This window comes from Microcebus murinus, chromosome 4, assembly GCF_040939455.1.
Source record: "Microcebus murinus isolate Inina chromosome 4, M.murinus_Inina_mat1.0, whole genome shotgun sequence".
NCBI lineage: Eukaryota > Metazoa > Chordata > Mammalia > Primates > Cheirogaleidae > Microcebus > Microcebus murinus.
In genome coordinates this window covers 56,122,132-56,135,188 of record NC_134107.1, presented here as the reverse complement: position 1 = coordinate 56,135,188, position 13,057 = coordinate 56,122,132, and the positions used below count along the sequence as shown (strand labels likewise).

The 13,057-nt window shown below is 35.2% G+C and overlaps 1 protein-coding gene across 1 annotated transcript; it reads left to right on the top strand.

Annotated features, from left to right (window-relative positions):
• The first annotated feature begins 10,121 nt into the window (after window positions 1–10,121).
• On the top strand, window positions 10,122–11,072 carry LOC105883352 (olfactory receptor 52A5-like). Its single transcript, XM_012786416.2, has one exon. The coding sequence runs from the start codon at window positions 10,122–10,124 to the stop codon at window positions 11,070–11,072; it is 951 nt and encodes a 316-aa protein (XP_012641870.1).
• Window positions 11,073–13,057: the final 1,985 nt, after the last annotated feature.

The window sequence follows — 13,057 nt, the reverse complement described above, 5'->3', positions numbered from 1 at the left end:
CTCCTGAAGTAAGAATAAGGGATGAAATCACCTTTTTTACAGGCCAAAAATTTTAACCAATCACCCATTATTATTGTTATTATTATTTTTAGGAGGAACCTATATGATGGCTTACAAGGCTTCATGGTATTCCTTGAATATTCCTTGAATATCCCTGAATATCAGTGATTCCAATTCTCCCCATAAGGTTTTAGGAGAGTAAATTTCAGTCTTGGGCTCTTCTTAGCATTAGAGTTGAAAAAAGAAAGGTAAAAAAAATAACACAAAAAACCATAGAAAACTTATTCTGGCTCTGAATGACTCCTAAAATTGAATGCATCCATCCTGGGAAGAGGTCAGCTCCAATTCTGAGATATGATTTCCAACATAACAATAAAGACTTTATAGTGCTACAGCAGGAAAAGGCAACTGAAAAGGAGCATTGTCGTGGCCTGTTTGCAGGATGGGGGATGAACAGAGGACACAAAGAAACACAGACACATACACAAAGACAGTTACAAGACTCAAGTGCCCAATGCACTGGTCAGTTTATTTTTATACTTTAAAAAATCAAAGTTAGTTCCTTATACATGACCATCCAGGCATTTCAGCAATGGCCATAAATTCCAGAACACATAGCCTTAAGAACACAGATGTCCCCTGACTCAAGGTTTCTAGGTGATTGCTCTAGGTGCTAAGCATAGATTACAGACCGAGTTAGCAAGGTTATGCAAGGCGCCCATGGGGGATATTTTCCATCCCCAGTTCCTCTAGGCTGACCCCCAGCAGCTGTGTCTGGCTTAGGTCATTACTCCCTGAGGAATCTTACCCGTCATTGACTAACCAGCCATCTTATGGGGCTAAGCAGCAATTCTAGGAACAACGTGTTTACCATGTGGCCTCCAGACCCCCACTGCTGTGGGGCTGGGCAGCTCTTGCTTACTTGCAGAAAATCAGGTCCTTTGTTATGCCTCTATGCAGCAACCTTGTTTGTCACAAGAACCCTGTCCGGAACACATTACTTTCAAATGCCCTGGACAGAGCACATACATTACTCACTAAATTTAATTCTTAAACCAGGAAAGTATAATGTCAGTCCCCAATAGAGCATGGTGAATTCTTTGAACATGAACAGAAACTGAGTGTTGGGAATATCAAAATATGTATATTTTGAAGAAAAGAATACACCAAAGGAGATAGCCACATATCATGAGATATTTGGGGACATTCAGAGAGTCCATACCTAAACTCAGCATAGTACTGGTTGCTATTTACATGTGATGTAAAACAACTGCTTGAGGGTGAGGAAAATATGACCCTAGAGTTGTATAAATAACTGTGACTAATACTTATACAGAAACATGAATAATGCTTATTCCCTTTTTTTTTTTTTTTTTTTTTTTTGAGACAGAGTCTCACTTTGTTGCCCAGGCTAGAGTGAGTGCCATGGCATCAGCCTAGCTCACAGCAACCTCAAACTCCTGGGTGCAAGCAATCCTTCTGCCTCAGCCTCCCGAGTAGCCGGGATTACAGGCATGCACCACCATGCCCGGCAAATTTTTCTCTATATATTAGTTGGCCAATTAATTTCTTTCTATTTATAGTAGACATGGGCTCTTGCTCTTGTTCAGGTTGGTTTAGAACTCCTGAGCTCAAACAATCCACCCACCTCGGCCTCCCAGAGTGCTAGGATTACAGGCATGAGCCACTGTGCCCGACCTAGTGCTTATTCCTGTATGTCAGAATGGAAAACCTTACAACTCTAAGAATATTTGATAGAATAATCAGAAGACTATTGCCTTTGGAAAATTAGTACTACATTAAACATTACTCAGTCCAATCTAAGGAACCTTGAGTTCAAGACCAGAAATGATCAATCTGTTCCATTTAACATAACTTTCTTGTAAAACAAATGTCAAAAAGTTGTATCGGTAAGTAAAATTTTTTAGCAGATACAAAAGCAAATTAAAAAATATCTGTTAAGAGCTTCCAGTCAAAAGATTAGCATACATGCAAAGAAGCAGTAAATATGACACTTACTAAGGAGAAAAATCTATCAATACAGAGTTAGCACTAATTTTAGAAATAGCAAAAAATAAAACATGAAAATGATAATGATAATGGTATTTCATATACTGAACTGTTTGAGTAGAGACCTGGATGATATAAAAAGACCTAGTTCATACTTTTAGAAATGAAAACTAAAATGTCTTAGTTGAAATATTATCTGAATAAGATTAAAAATGGATTAGACATTGAGTATCAGTGAAGTTGAGGATGTAACAATTAAAAGGAACCAAGAGATAAATATGGAGATAAAATATGATAAAATGAACAAATAAAATATATAAGATACAGAAGAAAGGTAATAAAAATTTCACAGCAGACATAAATTGAACAGAACACTGAAAATAGAAAAAAATCAATGACAGAAAAGACAATTGTTTTGAGAATATCAATAAAGTTTATGTACATCCTGCAAGCTTGATCATGAATAGGGTAAAATAGATGCATTTTCAATATTAAGAATTAGAGAGACAATATCACTGCAGATTCCACTCATAGGGAAGTACTGTGTGCAATCCTTTGCCAATAAATTTAAAAAATTAGAAGAAATAGAGAAATTCATTAAAGACACAAACTGATTTTAATAAACTGGAAGAACTAATATATTAAAGCCCTTAAATTTTCAGTTACAAATATTCAAGCAAAGATCATTCCAGGTGCAGATGGCTTCATTTGTTATTCTGACCAAAAATTAAGGAGAAAGTAATACCAATTCTACATAAATTATTCCAGATAATTAATGTGGTTGGAAAACTTTCCAACCATGAGGACAGCTTCAAGGTTAGGTGAATGCATTAAGATAAACTTAAACTACAGACAAACATACCTCAAGAACCTAGTTGCTAAAATATAAAATAAAAAGCTCAGCAAATACAATTCAAGTATTTTAACATTCACATACAAATCAGTGTAACACACCATATAGAGAGATTAAAGAAAAAATAAATTTGTTGTTATAAAAAAAAAAAAGAAAGAAAGCCAAGAATCAACACTCAAACTCAAAAAAAGCATTCTTGTTTTTCCCAATGTGTTCTATCTTAGTGATTTTTTTCATTTCAAAATATTAAGGGGTTACACACGTTTTAGGTAACATAGATCACTTTCGTAATACTTCAGTCATGGCTATAGTTGTCCCTGTCACCCAAATAGTGTTCATTATACTGATTAGGTAAGTTTCTGCCCCTCCCCTCTTTCCCTGTCTCCTGTGGTTCATTTTCACTGAGTTTCACTGAATTTAGTTCCTTCTGTGCTCATTGGTTAGTTCCAATTTAGTAGTGAGCACATGTAGTGTTTGTTTTTCCATTCCTGCAATAATACTTCACTTAGGAGACTCATCTCCAGTTCCATCAAGATTGTTGCAAAACGTGTTAATTCATCATTTTTCATAGCTGAGTAGTACTCAATGGTATACACATAACAAATTTTATTAATCCACTCATAAATTGATGGGCAATATGGTTGATTCCACATCTTTGCACATGTGTATTATGCTGCAATAAACATTTGAGTGCCAGTGTCTTCTTGATGAAAGTCTTCTTTTCCTTTGGTAAATACCCAATAGCGGTAGTAGGATTGCTGGCTTGAATGGTAGGTCTACTTTTAGGAATATCCATACTCATTTCCATAGAGGTTGTACTAGTTTGCAGTCCCACCAACAACTTATAAGTGTTTCTTTCTCTCTGGGTCCATGCCAACATCTGTTGTTTTTAGACTTTTTATTAAAAGTGATTCTAACTGGGAAAGGTGATTATGTCATTGTGGTTTTAATTTGCATTTCCCTTAGGATTAGTGATGTTTAGTATTTTTTCATTGTTTATTGGCTATTTGTCTCTCCTGAGAAGCTTCTGTTCATGTCTTTTGCCCACCTTTTAATAGTTTTTTTTTTTTTCTTGTTGATTTGCTTAACTTGTTTGTAAATTCTGGATATTAGCCCTCTATTGGATATGGAGCTTGAAAATATTTTTTTCTCATTCTGTCGGCTGTTTGCATGCTCTGTTGATTGTTTCTTTAGCTCTGCAGAAGCTTTTCTACTGAATTTCATTTATGAATTTTTGTTGCCATGATTTTCATTGAGGTCTTTGTCAAAAATTCTTTGCCTACACAGATATCTAGAAGAGTTTTTCCTACATTTCCCTCTAGAATGCTTATGGTTTCAGGCCTTAAGACTAAGTCTCTTAACCACCTTGAATTAATCTTTGTGAGTGGTGAAAGTTAGGGCCCCTATTTATTTCTTCTGTATGTGGCTATCCAATTATCCCACCACTTTTCTTGAATAGGGCTTCTTTTCCTCAGTGTATGATGTTATCTGCTTTGTTGCATTCAATCATTTCTATTTTTTTTTTCATGCAACTGTGAAGTTATTTTTTAAATCACTCTGTGTGGTGTGTTACAGTGATGGATATGTAAATATTAAGATACAGGGATTATATTTGCTCAGGTTTTTATCTTATATTTTAGCAGCTATGTTTTTGAGGTATATTTATCTATAGAGTTATTTTAATGCATTCCCCTAACTTTGAAGCCGTCCTCATAGTTGGAATGTTTTCCAACCACATTAATTATCTGGAAGAATTTATGTAGAATTGGTATTACTTTCTCCTTAAATTTTTGGTCAGAAATCACAAGTGAAGTCATCTGCACCTGGAATGATCTTTATTGAAGATTTATAACTGAAAATTTAAGGGCTTTAATATATTAGTTTTTCCAGTTTATCTATTTCTTCTTGAGTTCAAAAGCAGTTTGTGTCTTTAATGAATTTCTCTATTTCTTCTAATTTTTTTTATTTATTGGCAAAGAATTGCTCATAGTACTTCATTATTATCCTTTTAGTATGAGGGAAATCTTCAGTAATATTTCTCCTCTAATTCCTGATATTGAAAATGGGTATGTTAATCTTTTTCATAATCAATTTACACAATGTACATAAACTTTATTGATATTCTCAAAATAATTTTCTTTTCTATCATTGATTGATTTTACTATTTTCAATGTTTTTTTTTAATTTACGTCTGCTATGAAATTTTTATTACCTTTCATATGCTCATGTACATATATTGTCAATATGTGTTTAATTTGCTCATTTTATCATTTTTTATCTGTATTTCAGTTTGGTTCATATCTGTTGTTACATCTTCAACTTCAGTGATCTTCCATATCTAATCCATTTTTAATGTTAGAAAATAATTCACCTAAGACATTTTAGTTTCCATTTCTAGAAGTACAAACTAGGTTTTTATGATTTCTTCCTGGCCTCTACTCAAACACTTTATTATATGAAATACTATTATCATTACTATTTTGATATTTTAAGTTTTGCTATTCCTAAAATTAGTGCTAATTCTCTATTGAGCTCAATTGAGAGATTACTGTCCTCATAAGTGGCATATTTACTGCTTCTTTGCACACATGCTAATCTTTTAATTGGTTGCTAGATATTTTGAAATTTGCTGTTGCGGCTGCTGGATAATTTTACTTCCTTATACACATTTTTGAGATGTGTTTAACAAGGATGTTTGGGACTGACAAGGTTTAAGAATTAAATTTACTGAGTAATGCATGTGCCCTGCCCAGAACATTAAAGAGTAATATGCTCCGGACAAGGTTGTTGCCTAGAGGAATAACAATGGGCCTGAGTTTCTGCATTGAGGCAAGAGCTGCCCAGCCCCATGATAAGTGGAGGCCTGGAGGTCACACAATAAATAAATTGTTCCTTTGATTGCTACTTAACCCCATAAGATGGCTGGTTAGTCAATGATGGGTAAGATCCCTCAAGGGAGGGAAAACCTAAGACAGGCAAAGCCATAGAGGATTGGCCTAAGAGGAACTGGGGATGAAAAATGCCCCCTGTGTCTGCCTTGCCCAACCTTGCTAATCTCAGTCTGTGATCTATGCCTGGCACCTCAAGCAACTGCCTGAAAACCTTGAGTCAGGGGACATCTGTGTCCTTAGGCTACATGTTCCAGAATGTATGGCCATTGCTGCAATGCCTGGGTGCTCATGTACAAAGAAGTAACTTTGATTTTTTATTTTGGGTATAAAAATAAAAGGACTGCTACATTTGGCACTGCAGTCTTGTAACCATCTTTGCATGTGTCTTTCTTTATGTATTCTGTGTTCATCCCCCATCCTGCAAATGGGCCACAGCACAAGGAGTTCTGTTAAATGAAAATAGATTGATCATTTCTGGTCTTGAATTCAAGACCAGAAATGGTCTTGGTACTGTTTGGTCTTGGTACTGTTTAATCGAGTGCTAATTTTCCCTAAGCAATACCCCTCTGATTATTCTAGCAAATGTTCTTTGAGTTGTAAGGTTTTCCATTCTGACATACAAGAATCAGCTGTATTCATGCTTTTGTGTAAGAATTAGTCACAGTTATTTATACAGCTCTAGGGTGATATTCTCCCCATCCTCAAGCAGTTTTATCATATCACATGCAAATACCAACCACTATTATGCTGAATATTTAGGTATGGACTCTCTGCACATCCCCAGAGTTCTCAAGACATGCAGCTCTCCCTTTTTGGGTATTTTTTTCTAAAAAATATACATATGTTGATCTTCTCAGTGCTCAGTTTCTTTATATCCATGAGAGAACTCACCAAGTCCCTTTTCAGTTGCCTTTTCCTGTTGTAGCTTTGTAAGTTATCTCATGCTAAGCTGGAAATGATAATCTAAGAATTCGAACTGACCTCTTCCCAGCATTGAAACATTCAATCTTTGGAGTCATTCAGAGCCAGAATAAAAATTCTATGATTTTTGCTGTTATTTGTTTAACTTTCTTTTTTCAATTCTACTGCTAAGAAGAGCCCAACACTGAGATTTCCTCTCCTAAAGCGTTATGGGGAGAACCAGAGTCACTGAGATTCAGGAAGGAATACCATGAAGCCTTGTAATCCTTCATATAGAATTCTCATACAAATAGTAATGATAATAATTATGGGTGATTGGTTAAATTTCTTGGCCTGCAGAAAAGATGAATTCATCCTTTGTTCTTACCTATAAAGAATTATACCATATACCTTGCCCAAGTGCTTTTACTGTTTGTGTTCTCTATTTGTCTCTGGAAATAGATTTCTTTATCTGTAGGGAATACCACATTAACATAAGTAAGTGCATACTAGACTTGCATAAGAATATTGAAAAACTAACCTTGTGAGTATGTGTTTTCATAGGTGCCTCTGAGAATTAGAGAGATATATTTAGATAATACCTAAAGGGAGTATGGGCAATGGAACATGTTATTGTATATAAGGGGTTAGCTCTAATTAAGTTTCAGCTCTAAGTAAGCATTCTGAAAAGGAGATTAATATTTTATATGGAATTCAACATGGGTCGTGAGGAGTGTTAAAAAGTAGTATTAATTTCCTCTTGGTCTAGGGGGATATTTTCCCTTTTTTTTACTTCCCTCATCAACAGTGAAATTCTTCAAATCTTCAAATAAGGTAGGTGTGTATCCTTACTCTGGTCAACAAAGCTGTAATATTATAAAAACAGATGATACTTAAACAGCAAAATACTAAGACTCATAGCATTATTTTTAGATTTGTTTTTTACTTTTCCCAGTTCTAGCCCTCCATTCCTCTTGCAAATATATACCTGATAACAGGGCAAGTGGAGTGTCATTTGCATTAAAATTTATATAATACTGATATGTAACAAACTCAGGGAGAATTAAACTCTAATTGATTCATTAGTTTCCAATTGGTTTTAATTACCAAGTGGCCATCTTTCATTGAGATTGAAGCAAAAGGAGATATATCAACTTCTATTTAAGGACATTCACAGTTGTCCCATGGAGATGATGTTTGGGCTGAGAGTTGAATATTGAATCTTGGGCCAGGAAAAAATTTTAAAAAAGCAGAAAGTCAGCATAGGGAAGTATAAAAAACCTGTGGTAGCATTTAAAAATATTTTATAGTATTCCAAACTGCCACACTTTTATTAAGGAAAAAATTGTGAATGGTTTAAATTTACTTCATTGTTTTAATCCATTTATGTATTACCTCGCCAAGAAAACTTTATTTTTCATTCTCTCCCAAGTTCAGTTAGATGAGTATTTCAAGACAGTTTATTCTACGCTATTGAAATTAAGAATAATTATACTTTTTGTTATGAATCATATCAATAAGAAAAAATAAAACTGGATACTTTTTAATTTAAAAAGTATATCCTAAATTCAATCCCACTGAACAAATATAATTACCTATTAAATATTGTATATGTATTTAAGTATTTATATTGCTTGCATTGATAATTTCAGATATTTTATAACATAATGTTGATTAAGTACAGTTTTTTTCTGTACACATTTTATATTTTTTCTTTCTTGTTTTTATTTCAGAATATTATGGGGGTACAAACATTTATGTTACATATATTGCCTTTGCATCACCGGAGTCAGAGATTTATGTGTGCCTAACCCCCAGACAGTGTGCACCTCCTCCATTAGATGTGAGTATACCCATCTCTTCCTTTCCCCTGCTACCTTCTGGACACCCAGTGAATGTTACTTTCATATGTGCACATAAGTGTTGATTAATTAGTATCAATTTGATGGTGAATAAATGCGGTGTTTATTTTTCCATTTTTGTGATACTTCACTTAGAAGAATGGGCTTCAGCTCCATCCAGGGTAGTATAAGAGGTATTAATTCACCATTGTTTTTTGTGGCTGAGTAGTACTTCATGTTATGCATATACCACATTTTATTAATCCACGTATGTATTGATGGGCACTTGAGTTGTTTCTACGTCTTTGCAATTGTGAATTGTGCTGCTATAAACATTCGAGTGCAGATGTCTTTTTTGTAGAATGTCTGTTTTTCATTAGAGTAGATGCCCCTTTGTGATTCTCTTGGATCAAATTGTAGTTCTACTTTTATTTCTACTAAAGATATTTATTGATCAGAATTTGATAAAGAAAATTTTCCTAGAAAAATAAACTACATAACAACTTTTACCTTTTGGCCATTATTTTAACAAATCAAATTCTTCTCAGCACAAAATTTACAATTCTAAATTTTCATAAAAAGGTTTGCTTCATGTATCATCATCATTGCTTAGGTCTAAGATCTCTATTTTCATCCATGTTGCCATAGAAAATGTCCTTAATATCCACCTTTGGATAAGGAAGGTTTAAAACACATACTATATCACATCTGTATGCAAGGATGCTGCTCTACAATTTCTTACTTACCCAATGTTTAGATTAGTTCCTGAAATAGTGATAATGCCTTTTATTTTCTTCTCCCTGATGGGCTGACTGACTAAATAAATAAGAAGACATAAGTAATATATCCATTAAGTACCCTTCACCTATTATCATATAAAATCAAGCTGGTGGTGTTTGGGTGTGATGGATCATGCCTGTAATCCTAGCAGTTTAGGAGTCTAAGGCGGGAGAATCACTTGAGTAGAGTTTGAGACAAGCCTGAGTAGCAGATTCTGTCTCTACAAAAAATAGAAAAGTTAGCCAGGCATGGTGGCACAAGCTTTTAGTCCCAGCTACTCAGGAGGCTGAGGCAGTAAGATCACTTTAGCCTAGTAATTTGAGGTTGCAGTGAGCTATAATGATGCCGATGTACTCTAGCTGGGGTAACAATATGAGACTCTGTCTCAAAAAAAAAATCAAGCTGGTGCTGTTCAGGGTAGTTTTTAACTGATTATACACAAATCACATGCCCTCATAATATTAGAGATGTATCTTCTCTCCAGCAGTAGTTTTTGTATGCCTGTTAGTATGTATTTCTGTGTGTATGTGTGTATGTCACAGAGAGACATAGACAGGGACAAACACAGATATAAAAAGGCAGACAGTGAGACAGAGAGAGAGGGAGACAAAAAGAAAGAAGAGGCAACTGAAATCTGAGATAAATCATGCAACAAGTCTATGTAGCCATTCTTCAACCTCATTAGTTAACTCAGCAGTACCTGGGTATGTCAGAAAAGTCCCATGTGAAACCACATTCAATCTCTGATTGTATTAATCTAGGTGAGAACAGAAAACAGAACAGAGACACCCACAAAACACTACCAGCCTGAATCAGAAGCTACCAGCCAAGGAGCCCTAAGCCAATATGCTCAAGCAAAATGGTACAGTCTTCAGGCCCTCGGTGCTGATGCTGATTGGGATCCCTGGCTTGGAATCTGTGCAAGTCTGGATTGGGATTCCTTTCTGTACCATGTACATCATTGCTCTGTTTGGGAATTCCCTGCTCCTGGTTGTCATCAAAACTGAGCACAGCCTCCATGAGCCCATGTACATCTTCCTGGCAATGCTTGGAGCAACAGACATTGTTCTCAGTACCTGCATCCTACCCAAAATGCTAGGAATATTCTGGTTTCATCTGTCAAAGATCTACTTTGATGCTTGTCTCTTGCAGATGTGGCTCATCCACACATTCCAGTGTATTGAGTCAGGTATTTTGCTGGCCATGGCCCTGGACCGCTACGTGGCAATCTGTGAACCTCTGAGACATGCAACCATCTTTACACACCAACTTCTCACTCAGATTGGTGTTGGAGTGACACTCAGAGCAGCCCTCCTGGTAGCTCCATGTCTCATCCTCATCAAATGCCGGCTGAAATTCTACCGGACCACTGTGGTCTCCCATTCATATTGTGAGCATATGGCCATCGTGAAGTTGGCAGCAGAAGATGTTAGAATCAACAAGATCTATGGTTTGTTTGTGGCTTTCAGCATACTTGGCCTTGATATCATCTTCATCACTCTCTCCTACATTCGAATATTTATAACTGTCTTCAATCTTCCTCAAAAGGAAGCTAGGCTCAAGGCCTTTAACACCTGCATTGCCCACATTTTGGTCTTCCTCGAGTTTTATCTCCTGGCTTTCTTCTCTTTCTTTACACACAGGTTTGGGTTCCATATACCATCCTACATTCATATTCTTCTGTCAAACCTTTACCTGCTTGTCCCACCTTTGCTCAATCCTATAGTCTATGGAGTGAAGACCAAACAAATTCGAGATGGTGTGTTTAAGATATTCTACCATAAGAATCCTTCTTGATTTCTAATTTATCTTATTTAAATAAAAAAAGTTTGAAACAACCTCCTTCTTGATCAAAATGTGTGCTTTATCACATTCATTGAGTGCTAAAATATAAGGTTCTAGTTTTGCATTCAAGACATAAGACTTTGACTGCTAAACTATTTCATTTGTTTGGGTTACTGAATTAATTGAAGGACACAGAGCTAATCAAATGTCATCAACTGATGACATAAAGGCAAAAATTTAAAGAGTTGTTTATAGTTTTATCAGTTCTAAGCAATGGATTTTATTTTATTGTATATTTCATTTTGTTTTATATTTTATTTTTATTTTTTACTCATCCTAAGAGGAACTGTGAGACAGAGGGACTTGTTTTATAAGTAACATTCAATGTTAATATTTTAGCCACTGGTTTTTCTTTACTTCAAAATGCTAAGGGAGTACAAATGTTTTAGCTTACATGGATCACTTTTGTAATACTTGAGTCCCAGCTATAGGTGTGTCCATCACCCAAAACTTGTTCATTGTACCTATTAGGTAGGTTTTTGTCCCTCCCATCCTCTCTCCTCCCCTTGGTTGATTTCCACTGTGTTTTACTTCCCTGTGTGCACATATATGCTCATCGGTTAGTTCCAAAAAATATCAAGTGACTTCATTTGTACTAAGTCATTTGTACTATTTTTATTGTCACACTAAAGTATACTAATCACCATACTAAGGTGCTGATTTATAAACTTGTAGGTTTGCATTTAAGATAGCAAGGCTGTTATTTTTAGTTAAATGGTTTCAGTTGCTTTGGATACAGAATTTATTGGTCAGTAGATGTCAAAGAAAACAGAAATCGCTAAGGTTGTTTTTCAATTACTGAAGATCTTTCTTCGGTATCAGTGTAAAAATGTTCCTTAAACACACACCTAAATTTAAGTGTTATCATCTAATTAAAAATACTGAGTGCAAGAAGTTCTTTAACACTGAATAAGTTTAGTCTTTAACCTGATAATTACAATGATAATGAACTAATTCTTCTTTTCTTCCCGGATTTGGATCACTATCATCATTATTATTATCATCACTATTCACATCTTATGTTATTTCTGTCTTATCATGATCTGAGGACTAGGAAGCTTCATGTGTATTTTTATGGTTAGAATGCATTTTTATAGCCTTTATTTCTAGAACAGATTTGGATTTACAAAAATTAGAATCCAGGCCGGGCGCGGTGGCTCACACCTGTAATCCTAGCATTCTGGAAGGCCGAGGTGAGTGGATTGCTCGAGGTCAGGAGTTTGAAACCAGCCTGAGCAAGAGTGAGACCCTGTCTCTACTATAAATAGAAAGAAATTAATTGGCCAACTAGTATATATAGAAAAATTTAGCTGGGCATGGTGGCACATGCCTGTAGTCCCAGCTACTCAGGAGGCTGAGGCAGGAGGATTGCTTGAGCCCAGGAGTTTGAGGTTGCTGTGAGCTAGGCTAATGCCATGGCACCTACTCTAGCCTGGGCAACAAAGTGAGACTCTGTCTCAAAAAAAAAAATTAGAATCCATACATAGTACAAAGAGTTCCCATACACAATACACCTATTTTGTTATTTTATCAGCATTCTACATTAGTGTGGCATATTGTTACAATTAGTAAATTGATATTTATATATTATAATTAACAAAGTCCATAGTTTTTAAGAATATTTTCTTAGTTTTTTTTTTCCTAATTTCCTTTTTGCCCTCAAGGTTTCATCTAGGATGCAACAGTACATTTAGTTGTCCTATCTCCTCTTAACTGTGAAAATGTCTGAGACTTTTCTTTATTCTAATGACCTTGACACTATTGAAGAATACTATTCGGGCATTTTGTATGATGCTCTTGTACTGGAATCAATTTGATACCATTCATAGAATTAGACTTTGATTATGTGTTTAGGGAAAGAAGATCAGAGTTAAAGTGGCATTTTGATCACATTGTATTGAGGATACCTACTATCAGCATAATTTATCACTACATAT

Excerpts from the sequence above, each read along its gene's own strand:
- LOC105883352 (XM_012786416.2), top strand. The coding sequence starts at position 10,122 with ATGCTCAAGCAAAATGGTACAGTCTTCAGGCCCTCGGTGCTGATGCTG.